The 13,368-nt window shown below is 34.0% G+C and overlaps 1 protein-coding gene across 1 annotated transcript; it reads left to right on the forward strand.

The window, feature by feature from the left end:
* Window positions 1–1,200: 1,200 nt before the first annotated feature.
* Window positions 1,201–9,118, forward strand: hmg20b (high mobility group 20B). The gene is made up of 9 exons (XM_084415919.1): window positions 1,201–1,301; window positions 2,126–2,223; window positions 2,371–2,592; window positions 2,691–2,811; window positions 2,973–3,028; window positions 4,438–4,504; window positions 4,581–4,796; window positions 4,875–5,007; window positions 8,429–9,118. Exons 2-9 carry the CDS (start codon window positions 2,146–2,148, stop codon window positions 8,439–8,441), a joined length of 906 nt encoding a protein of 301 aa, XP_084272045.1. The 5' UTR covers window positions 1,201–1,301; window positions 2,126–2,145; the 3' UTR covers window positions 8,442–9,118.
* The last annotated feature ends 4,250 nt before the right edge of the window (window positions 9,119–13,368 follow it).

Consider the following 13,368-nt stretch of genomic DNA (forward strand, 5'->3'; position numbering starts at 1 on the left):
TTTTTTTATTTTTTTTATATTCAATAAATATGTTTTTTTAATATATATATATAGCCTATATATTAAGTATATTTCATGTTTCTTCCAAACTATTTTTCTTAAATATTAAGACAGACACATTAAAGGTCAATGAACAACATTTATGAATTGTGTGTGGCACAAACTCTTCATTTTATAAAAGGTTTTGTTTTGAGGATGGTCCCATATAGACATTGGAGGGTTTTTTTTTTTTTAAACATGTTGCTACCTAAACATGTAGTTGTATTCTGATATAAGAATTCTGAGAAATAATTTCAACTGCTGATTCAAATTTATTTTGGAAGAAGAATTTAATGAGTTGATCTCCCCCTTCTTATCACATGAGGTTATGATGTTTTTCTCAATGAGCTGCACAATTCTGAAAATTAAGAATAGCTTTTTTTTAAACCAGAGATCACAATTCTCCCTCGTATCTGAATAGACTACTAAACTAAATAACAGGTTCTGATACAATATTATTTGCTGCAGTCTATTTAAAATATTTAATTAATTCAAATTATTATTTTTTCCCATAAGTTTGAATGAATGATTCAATGACTCACTCATAAAGACTTCACTTGTTTAATTACTGGATGAATCAGTAATTTTGAACAAACCTCTTAAATGAACCTGCAGATATTATGGCCAATGATGGAAGTTGATAGCACAACCAACTGTAGACTACTCCACTGCGTTTTTTTTATTTTATTATTATATTATTTTTATTGTGCTGTGTTTTTGTGCTGAATTCGTATCGCTTTCGTAGACTATTGAGTGAATAAAATATAGAAATCCTTTTCATTCCCTTAAAAAATCGAACCCATTAAATTCCAAGGATTGAAAACTACCTTATAATAAAGTAGAGGAAATATGCTAGTCAAGTAAAATAATTGATGTGAGACATCTAAGTTGAAGTTGACTTAAAGAGAAGTTTGGTTGGTGATATAATAAAGGGTGCCTGTGCGAAAATACGACTTAATGTATTGATTCATAACAGTATTATAAGCTTACTTAATAATTAGTAGGCTAGTCAAACACTACAATTGAATACAATTTTGTAGTCATAGCAGAAAATGCTCTTATCAGGGCTGGAATGCGGTTTTGCTCTTGTAGTCCATAATAACAACTTTATTTCCAGTCATGCGCAATGCAAACGAAGCACGTTGCCGTTGACCCCGCCTACCAAAACCCACAAACCAATCAAAACGACCAAGGAACTGTCAATCAAACCAACGTTTGTGGCGGAGCTAGCGTTTGAGTTAAGAAAACGGGCACTAATTTAGGTAAGTGGGAATTTTGTGTATTAACCGCACGAACGTTACTGATAAATACAAACAGATAGATATAAATATATATAAATAAACTTTCGAAATGAAGACACGATTTATTTAATTCAGCTGAGCTTCAGCAGAGGCTAGTTAGCCAACTATGCTACATTAGCTAATAATAATAATAACCGGTGATGCAGAGAGAAGTAATTTTTAAACATTAATGCAGCAAAAAAGCTCCAACTCACACGCGCGTTAACATATTTTATGTAAACAAAACACGTATCAAATAACCCAACAATCGATTTATATAACGTTAATGGCTGTGTTTCCAAATATAAATTAATGATGCCTATCTAGACAACATTTTGCGGATGTGCTGCCCTACAGTGTTATTTTAGTATCATTGAGATACTATAATAGTTTTCCTTAATATATATATATATTTTTAATTATGTTTATGTTTAGCATTTTAGTTAAAGTTGTAATAATTTTATCATTTTTATTAGTTTTTGTTTTTTATGTTTCTATAGTTTTTATTCATTTTTATAGATTGTGTTAGTCCATCAAGTTAAACTAAATTAAAAGCTAGTTGAGATAAAAGAAAAAGAAAAAAAATCCATTTAATGTTTATTTTATTTCAAGTAATGAGAAATGCTTTTAAACCAGTTTTTAGTTATCTATAACAACCATGCTACCCAAATATGTAGGCTAGTTGATTGATAGTGATCTTAAAGTGTGCAAACTTCACTGTTGCTTAGACGCAACCAATGCATATTAATTAGGTAAGAAAGTATTTAATCCAATCTAAACAGATGCTCTTTAATTCTGTGTCCCAGAATTCCTTGACTTTCATATTATGGGTGGTGTAAAGCAAGAGCAAACTGATGCTCCTGCTTCTAAAGACTCTCACCACAATGACTCGGCACAGGAGGAGGTAAGATCATCACATATCACAGAAAACAAGTACTTCAAATATGTAATTGAGTCATCGTAAAAGGTTTTGTGGTCAAGCACGCTCATATTTGTCGTAATACATTCTTCCCAAATTTGATTCATATTTATTTGAATTGATTTATTACAGAACCAATCGACTTCACAGCCGGTAAAGAAGCGAGGTTGGCCGAAAGGGAAAAAGAGAAAGAAGGTTTTACCAAATGGCCCCAAGGCTCCGGTTACCGGTTACGTACGTTTCCTGAATGAGAGACGCGAACACATCCGAGCCGTTCACCCGGATCTTCCCTTCCCGGAAATCACCAAGAGACTCGGAGCAGAATGGAGCCGCCTGGCTCCTCATGATAAGCAGGTATTATTATTATATATTTTTGTGAATTGACTGACAAATTGTTTCCATTTAAGCTGAAATATCATCCTTCTGATGAAACGGAACTATTTTGTTTACAGCGCTACCTTGATGAAGCCGAAAGGGACAAAATGCAGTATGCACGAGAACTCAGGGAGTACCAGAAAAGTGAAGCTTATCAGATCACATGTGCAAAAGTTCAGGACAAGAGAATAAAGAGAGGTAAAAATGCTTCTTTTCTGTTTTGTTATTTGAGTACTTTTCTGTTTTTCCCCCCCATGTCTGTTTTGTATTTACCTTTTTTGTGAAGTATGCTATAATTGGCTATTAAAAATCAAATATTAGTTTTAGAGCAATGCATTTTCCTATTGTTCTTTTTACAGAAGAGGTGACTTCTGTCATTATCAATGCCAACAGTTCAGGATCAACTGGTTTTAAGGTAAGTGTACAAACAAAGCCTGAATGTTTCCACTAGGGCTGGGTATTGACACAAATTTCACAATTCGATTCGATTTCGATTCACAAGCTTGCAATTCGATTCGATTTCGATTTCGATTCGATTCAATATTGATTATTTTGGATATCAGCTACAATACATGGCAAATTTTCTCAAGGAAAACAAATCTCTTAACTAATGCTGTAAACTATGGGAGTCAGTGGTAGCCTACTAGGCTTCATTAGCCTACTATAATATTGAAGGTAAAAATTAACTGATTTGTATACAAACACTTAAATTACACTTATTTATTTTTTATAATAATACAGTTATATGAAATATAAACATTTAAATGGTGTCTGTCATAAAAACCTGCCAGATTTATTCAAACATGCATTAAAGGGATACTCCACTTTTTTTGGAAATAGGCTCATTTTACAACTGCCCCAGAGTTAAACAGTTGAGTTTTACCGTTTTCGAATCCATTCAGCCGAGTTTCTGATATTCAGAAGAATATCAGTAACCAGACAGTTTCTGGTCTCATTGACTTCCATAGTATATTTTTTTTCCTACTATGGAAGTCAATGAGACCAGAAACTGTCTGGTTACTGATATTCTTCTGAATATCAGAAACTCGGCTGAATGGATTCGAAAACGGTAAAACTCAACTGTTTAACTCTGGGGGAGTTGTAAAATGAGCCTATTTCCAAAAAAAGTGGAGTATCCCTTTAAAAATTGAAGAATATTAAAAATTATAATGAATATGTAATATGGTGCATATATTTAGCAAAATGCTCCACTCTACAGTTCATTTTTCTAGCTGACTAACAAGTTTATGGTCATTGGATATGTTTTTTCTGAGGTAAATGTGACGTTACATGACATTGTTTACAAGCTGATTTACTGACGTCTTTCCACGGTTGAAACACTGATTGAGCGATTCCATGTCACATGATATGGATTTCGATAAGTTGTACTCTACCTTTTAACACACTTTCAGATGCTCATTCATGTTTGTTTCGCGCGGTAACTGGTATTAAGGCGGAAGAGAAGATCACGTGCGCTCCGCGCTGCTGCTGCTCTTGAGCTGCGCCAGAGCGATCTCACGCCACAGCGCCAAAACGGTATTTAAGGTTTTGAATTTCGTAAGAAAATGGACGTAATTTCCAATCTGAGACTTATTGCGAATTATTGGATGCGATGCGCGCTACAATGTTACATTCATTCATCAACTGAAAACAGATGACTAATCGATTCTTGGGATTTAAGAATCGATATCGGTTCGTAAAAATGAGAATCGGTTAAAATCGAGAAATCGATATTTTTTACCCAGCCCTAGTGTCCACCACATTCCTGAAGTACATACTTGGAAGACGTGGACATTGTTGAAATAATGAAACGATTTCCTTCAGAACTCGGACCTTACAACCAGATTTGACGTCCCTATTTTCACAGAAGAATTTCTAGACCAAAACAAAGGTGAGTTAGGGTTTTTATGTTCAAACCGTAAACGTCCACGTGGAAAGCTGTTTTCTTAAAATTACGCAATTCCCAGCGCGAGAAGCGGAGCTGCGACGACTGCGCAAGGCTAACGTGGAGTACGAAGAGCAGAATGCGGTTCTCCAGAAGCACATTGCCGACATGTTCAGCGCTAAAGAGCGACTGGAAGCTGAGCTGGGCCAGGATGAGCTTCGCACACAGGCTCTACAGCGCCACCTACAGGCGATCAAACAGACACTGGTCAGCAGCCTGGCCACTGTGCCCTTGCCAGGTTAGTACAATATAGTGCTCATAAAACTATTACCATGATAGATGATTGCAATGGGAAACAAGTTTGTTTTTCGTTTAGGCACGGGTGAGACGCCATCGATTGGAACGCTGGACTCGTACCTGAGCCGCTTGAGTAGTGCATTAGAGAGCAGGCCTCATGAACATCGCGGCTTAGTCCTCAAGCTACAAGAGCTCTTAGCTCACCTAGACAGGTAACTGTTGTGCAATATTATGTACTATAAGATAGGGGTGTAACGGTTCACAAAATTCACGGTTTGGTTCAATACGATACACTTGTGTCACGGTTCGGTACGTTTTCGATACAGCAAAAAGATTTTTATTAAAACTAACATAATAAAAAGTATGATTTTTTTTTTTACTTTGAGCAATGATGGAGCTATAATAGACTCTTCTTAGAAGCATAATTACTCATAATGACAAAATAAAACCAACGTAATGTTACTTGAAAGCATAATAGCCTACTATTCCTGCCAAACTTCCATGGTTGCAGTTAGTGTTACTACAGTAAATCCATGGTAAATGTTGCAGATCTGTGGACACTGGATAGTTCATTCATGGAACAATGTTTCTTCCTGGTTTCCACGCGCTGTTTGATCCGTTAATAACAGAAAAATGTGAATGTTTCTCACTAGATCTCGCAGCAATGTTATTACTTAAGTGACGAATTCAAATGATTTCTTTACTGGATCTCTTATTAGCGCTGTGTAGTAACAGTGTCGTTTGATCAAGATCAGCTCGTTCTTCTTTGGTCCAAACTGATAAACGGTCCGTCAACCACACAATAACTCAGAAGCTCAGTTTCGTTCCGCTTGCATTACGTTTGCCATTAGATGTTGGATAATGTTGTGGTCGCGCCAGCGTCTCTTACTTTATGAGCGCGCTTGCCACACGCAACGCGCCTATATTTGAAATAACGAAATTTTGGTCGGCAGGAAAAATGGTCCAACGAACCGTTCGGTTTGAAAATGCGTACTGAAAACCGAACCGAAAGCCTCGTACCGTACGGTTCAATACGAATACGCTTACCGTTACACCCCTACTATAAGACCATTGTTGGACAAAGTACATAAATTAAGTACTTGAGTAAAAGTACAGATACCCTAATAAAATATTACTTCATTAAAATTAGTGCATATATTTAATATTTATTGATCTGCAAATAAGTAAACGTTTTATTGAATTACCAAAACTTGTCAAAAACTATCACAAAATGTAACTTCAGTAGGCCTATCCAACTTTTTCCTATGCCTTCTTTATGATGCTTTGCACGGATTATGGGAGTAGCTTCCGTTAAACTGTAAACAACCAGTGAAAGGTTTGCTCCATGAACGCTATAATAAGCATTTTTCTTAAAAATTGGGTACAATGAGATGATATTATTCTACTCGCCCTTCAACCATCCAACATTGAAAGGAAATTAAAAAGTGTATAAGCATTAACAAATTACAAAAAAAACAGGCAATGAGTAACGCCAAAACCTCTACATATTTCAGCAGCAACATTACGGACTTGTTAAATATCACTTATGTAACATAAGTTGCCTTAATCAAAAAGGTTCATTAACTGGGTGATAATGATTCAAAGTGATTTACGTCATTGTCCCAGACAATAAATATCATATTTACGTGCTTTTAGAAACATTCCAAACACTGCTTATAGGGATTAGAATTGTTGGGTAACTTCCCAAAACTTGGGAAATGGATGTTGCAAAAATTGGGTGCCAATAGTTGTGGCCAACAAACATTTATTTCATAATGAGATTTGCCCCCCACTTTCAGTTGTTTTACTTCAATGGAAGGTTAGAATTTTGTGATTTTTATTATTTATTTATTTTATGAAAGATCAAAAGGATAAACAATGCAAGTTTTATTTTCACAGCCGCCTTTCCTCATATTTACCACGGCTGCCAATATTAGTCGAGGGCACTATATTATAATACCAAGCGTTACGTTATTCTCTTGAAGTCTGAACATGAGAAAATGAAGGAAATTGTACAGCTCATTCAGTCAAACTGACGGATAAGGATTATTTGTTGCGCAACCTTATGATTTGAAATGATTTGTTCAGTCTTTTTGAGTGGAACTTCCCTAAACCAGAAGTGCCACTCGTCATCTAAGACGCAGTAGACCCGTTAGGAAAAAGGTGGATACTAAAAAATAGTAAAGTTATTGATAATTCAAGTGTAAAAATAAGCAAAAACTAAATGTTTGTAAATGTGTGGTGACACATAGCATAAACATAATAAAGAAGTGTGAAGTCCGCACACTGAAAATTACTGCTCCAAAAGGGTTTATTTTAGCAACGTTTCGACCCTCAGGTCTTCATCAGGCTCAATGTGAATGTAGTAATGAAGACAACTTTAAATAGACACAGGTGATCACCTTAATCAGGCACACCCAAGAAATCATGTGACAAATACAAGTCATGTGACAAATACAAGTCATGTATGTCATGTGACAAATACAGCTCAAGTGACCAAAAAAAAAAAAAAAAAAAAAAAAAGTATATATATATACACACACACATACATACACATATATATATATATATATACATATATACACACACATACATACATATATATATATATATATATATATATATATATATATATATAATATATACACATACATATATACATACATACACATATACATATATACACACATACATACACACATACATATACACATATACACACATATACATACTTTAAATAAGATAAATAATAATTATATAAAAAAAGGAACTATAAAAATGGCTTAATATCAACCATTTTTATAGTTCCTTTTTTTTTTTTTTTTTTTATAATGATTATTTATCTTATTTAAAGTATGTATGTGTGTATATATGTATATGTGTATGTATGTGTATATGTATGTATATATGTATGTGTATATATTATATATATATATATATATATATGTATATATATATATATATATATATGTATATGTATGTATGTGTGTATATATATATATATATATATATATATATATATAATTTTTTTTTTTATTTTTTTTTTGATTTGTCACTTGAGCTGTATTTGTCACATGACATACATGACTTGTATTTGTCACATGACTTGTATTTGTCACATGACTTCTTGGGTGTGCCTGATTAAGGTGATCACCTGTGTCTATTTAAAGTTGTCTTCATTACTACATTCACATTGAGCCTGATGAAGACCTGAGGGTCGAAACGTTGCTAAAATAAACCCTTTTGGAGCAGTAATTTTCAGTGTGCGGACTTCACACTTCTTTATTTTGTCTATATTATTTAGTTGTCCTGCACCTGCGCCCAATCTGGGTGTTTGGGATGTGCACACCATTTTTGTATTTTTTTATTACATAGCATAAACATACAATATACATAACGATATATACAATAGTTAATATTAAAATTGAACATTAGGAAATTACTTTTCCTAATGTTCAAGTATATTATGTAAATTATGCTTTGGAATGTTCAAGTTTCCAAAAATAAAAATACTCTTGATTATAGTGCAGATTCTTGAAAAATGTACTTGTAAAAAATACTTTGTTACTGTCCACCACTGCATAAGATCATAATATCTGTTAGTCATCTTTTTTCTTCTTCATTTTCTTCCAGTGAGAAGCTTTGAATGGTGGGATTTAGAGGTTCTACGTCAGGCTGACAAAAGGATTCGGAAGGCCTGGAACCCCCACGATCTGCCTCGAACGTCTCTGCCTCACGGCCATACGGTTTACGGTTTAATTGGATATTTTGACAAGGCTAGCTTGACCGATAAGCTAATTTGTAACACTGGTGCCAGTGGATTCTAAACTTATTGACATCAATCACCTAATACATCATATTATTGCTGACAATTACAGCAGCTCATGGGAAGACTAAGTCCAGAAACCATGGATTAAAGGCATGCTACTATTGTCTTTACTAAGATATTGTAATGAAATGTGTAGCGTTTTTTTACATTGGTTGACCTGAAGCCTTACTGCACAGTGCTGTGGATTGCAAGAAACTCTTTGAGAATTTCTGCGCCATTTACTCTAAACATTGAGTAACATGCTTAGTCTTAATTAAAATTCTTAAATAATGTTGATTTTTGGTTGTATTCCCTTTTGAACAGAACATGAATCAGTGGGCATTGCAAAGGGTGATGAATTCTAGCATTAAAATATTTCATGTGTCAGAGTTTACACTGCTTTAGTGATGTACTTGAATTGAAATTTTTTGACTGTATGAATTATTTTAATATTGGGTGGGGAAACTTATGGTGAAAAAAAGATAATAAAATCTGATAAGAATGGTTTTACTTTATTTTAAATTATTCCATTTATTCTTTCTGTGGTTGAACCTATATCCAGTAGAGGGTGACATTGACCATGACAAAGAAACCTATAGTCTAAAGAAAAAAGGTGTGTGTGTTCCCTTAAGCAAAAGAAAAACATCTCATATCCTTTGGAAGTACATTTTCGGTATATCACATTCAACCATTTTTTCTCCATGCCTAAGAATTGAATGTGACTCTTACTAAATGCAGCTAAAATATATGCAAGTCAAAAAAAATTACTTTAAACAAAAAAGGTCAAAGAATGTTTTAATTTTATAATCACTAGTAGTTTTCTGGAAGATAATTGCAAAATTCTTTATATAAAAAAATATATAATGAAATTAGGAAAAGTCAACGGAGATAATGCTATGGACAGAAACCGATGCTATTCGCCTCAGTCACCATTCACTTTCGCATAATCTTTTTCAATAATAAAAGTTAATGGAGACTGGGACCATCATTCACCGTTCATTTGTGTTTCACAGAATAAAGTCAGTCATACGAGTTTGGAACAACATGGCGGTGAGTAAACGATGAAAAAAAAAAAGAAAAAGATTTTATTTTTGGATGAACTATCACTTTAAGGTAGTTTTTCGACCTATTAAAAACGGGCATTGGAGTCTCTTGGACCCATAAGCCTTTTTATCTGACTTATTTCCATTAAAACAGTATTTCATGAATCTGCCAATTAAAACGGCACTTTTTAATGTGCAGTTTTAAGCACTGCTCCATCCACGCTTCGGCTGTCTACAAAGGAGAGGCGTCCGCGTGCTGTCACTGCTCTCGTGCACTGCTCGGGCCGTGACGTCACGGTAGTAGCTATCCTCGCGGCGGCGGTGCTGAACTGAACAAGATGGCTGTGCGGCGCGTTACGAGCGGCTGAAAAAACAGCGCTGAACATTCACTCACAGCCCGGATAACAGCGGTCTACATCGAGAGGGTGGTTGAAAAACGCCCTCGGATTGAATTATCTGAAGGATTCGGAGTAGTTATTTTTATATATTGTGGGGTAGAGTTTGGTAACAAGAAGGGGAGGTTTCTCAACATATATAAAAAAATCGAATAAATCGTTTTTAAAAACAGTTTTATTATCCAAGCTAACTCAAAAGGGCGCGGATAATAATAAATAAAGAGATGTCACTGCTGTGTGTTGGAGGTAAGAGCATTCTTTCATATATGGATGCATTAAATACCAGCTGTTGGTTATGCGTTATATACATTGATTGTATATATATATAGACATCATTAAGGGTTAAAAAAAAGGATATTGCATTTGAAAAAGACTGTCTTTAACAAATCACCTAATACTGCATTTAATTAAATGCATAGTTTTTAGGCGCCTTACGTGCTTTCAAGAATGGATATTCTGATCAAGGATCAATAATCGGATAAATATTCTTATTCGGTGGAGTTTAATATTATTATTGGTTTGTATTCATGCAACAGAAGCTGAACTGTAGGGTTACAGACAGTGTGAAATGTCAGGTGGAAGGAGTGTATCATCTGTGCAATGCCTCTTTTTAGTATTTTAGCTTAATAACTTACTATCGCTTTATTTAGACTACAAGTATTTATTTATTGTATAAAATGTGCAGTGTGTTTATAGAAATGCACAGGGATATCAGTATATTGAATCCGCCCGTGTTTAAAATGCAGCTAGTATTCAGGGGTGTGTTCCCTTGATATTCCAAAAGCTTTTTCTCCCCTGCTCAGATGGGATCTACTTTGATGTATGATACATCTATTTTTAACTGTGTTTACTGTACGGGGGTAAAATGGCTTTATAGTTCAAAGCGTTCATGGCAGATGACAACATTACAGGTGTTATTTTCTTTGTTGTAATTGCTACATTTATTCTACTTAAGTATGCTTACAAGTAGCAAAAAAAATAAAAAAAAATAATACAAAACATTTAAAATCATTATATGGTCTAAATTGATAAATCGACAAATATATAAATCAGAGACCTGTTTGTAGATAGAGGGACAGACCAGGGACCCCTCTATTGTGTAAAATTAAGTGATGCATTTTTGGCCTGGCCTATAACAATATAATAAAATGTTATAATATTTTTTTATTCGCAAAAGCATTAAAATAATCACTATTGGTGTACAGAATTATTTTTAAATATTTAATTTAATTTAATTTTAAATGTCATTAATATTGTATTAGTGCTGTCGATTAATCGTCAAATCGATTAATCGCGATTAATCACATCTAACATAAAAGTTTTTGTTTATATAATATATGTATATAATACACACACACACACACACACACACACACATATATATATACACATATCATATAAACAAAAAACTTTATGTTATGTGCAATTAATCGTGATTAATCGATTTGACATTTAAGTAGGCCTAATATTGTTTTCTTTTTTAATATATATATTTTTTTAAATATTCATATTTAAAAAAATATTTTAATATTAAAAATAAGGGACAATGAGACTGCTGTCATGTTTCTTAATATTAGCGTTTGTTGCCGTTGTAATGTTTTGTATGATTGTTTTATTATAAAAAAATTTATGCACAATGACACATTTAGCTGAACTTTCATTTAATAATTTTAGCTTTGGTGGCTATTTTTTATGTTAATGTTTTTTTAACGGATATTTGCGTATTCTCATGTTATATGTTTAATACATATTTCATGTGTATACGTGGAAAATAACAATAACCAAGATCAAAAATGCTGCGAAATTCTAGTTTATTCTTAGCTCATGTTAATATTGTGCTGACCAGTGTTATGCGTCCTAGATTTGAGATTTTTTTTATATTAGGGGTCCCTGGGTTTTGTCTGAGAGTATGAATAGAGAGGGACGGTGTAGATCTTTTGTCCGAATGTCTTCCAATCCACATGCACTTACTGTTAGCCTTTTTGGTCTGCCATGTGCAATGGGCCACTTGCCCATGTTCGCGTGCCTTACTCAGTTCTTGATTGCCATTTAACGCAAGATGACATGCAAATCAGATTGGTCTGTTGTAGAAGATCTGTTGTAGGAGACTCAGAATTCTGAACGATCCTGTAAGCCATGTTTCTTTGAACACATCCCACACAGACATTCTGATCCATGGCACGTCTGCCACCACTCTGTAATTAAACAGGCAGCAGATTCACAACCAGCGTCCGAAAGTGACAGTGGGTGTGTGGGTGTGTGTCACACAGACTGGCATCATGCTTGGCGCCTGCCGCAGTAACCTGAGCAGATGTACTGTAAGGCTTGCCTAATTCCCCCTGGATGTGTTTTGAAGTTAAAGTCTTGAATTCCTCTTGCATAACCAATCGCCAGTTTTCAGGGAATTTAAATGTACCATTTCTAAGCTGGGTTTAAAATGTCTGGTTTGTATAAAATAAAAATATTCTAGGCTGTTATTTAAAATCTGGAAATCGTGACACAGTGTGGAATGAGTAGATTAAAGGAATCACCAAAAAAGAAAAAAATTTCACCATTTAGTCCATTGACTTTTCCATACAATCAAACCATTGCCTTTCATTGTATGGAAAAGAGCAGCCTGGGTGTTCTACTAAATATCTTCATATGTGTTCCTCAAGGAAAAAGATTTTTGTATAGGTGTGTAAAAGAGTGAGTAAATGATGAGATTTTCATTTCTGAGTGAACTCTGCCTTTAAAGGGCGGGTGCCACAGATCGTTTCATATGAATAATTTAATAGAACTGCCTATTTAACTTCCTATGACTGAATTGTAGTTAACACTAACAACAGTTACCATGTATAATTTAGCACTGTTTCTCTGTAGTTATAGCCTATTAGAAAATATTCATATGCAACTGCAAAATCACAGAAAATTTCTTTGATATTTACATTCATAAGAAAAATAACACTGAATCTAGTGGTCTTAGGGTACGTTTACGCTACAACGATGTACTAAAAACAGAAAAGTGTTTTCTTTGTGTCTTTTTTTCGCGTACAGACGACAACGTTATCAAAATGATCCCGTTCACACAGATCCCCAAAAAACGACTGAAAACGCTGTATTATTCACGCCAGGCCAGTAGTTGGCGATGTTTTCCGTTATTGAAATAGGGCTGCAATAAAATAAAAATATAAATATCATTCAACTTAAAATACATAAATTACAGATATGTTGCCTTGTCAATTACCTAAAATAAAAAAAAAGAATTAAGTACCAAAATGACTAAAACTGAAAATCAAACTAAATATAGGCCTATAGAAATATATATAAAAAGAAAACACTAATAAA

The sequence above is a fragment of the Rutilus rutilus genome (assembly GCF_951802725.1).
Source record: "Rutilus rutilus genome assembly, chromosome: 8".
Taxonomy (NCBI): domain Eukaryota; kingdom Metazoa; phylum Chordata; class Actinopteri; order Cypriniformes; family Leuciscidae; genus Rutilus; species Rutilus rutilus.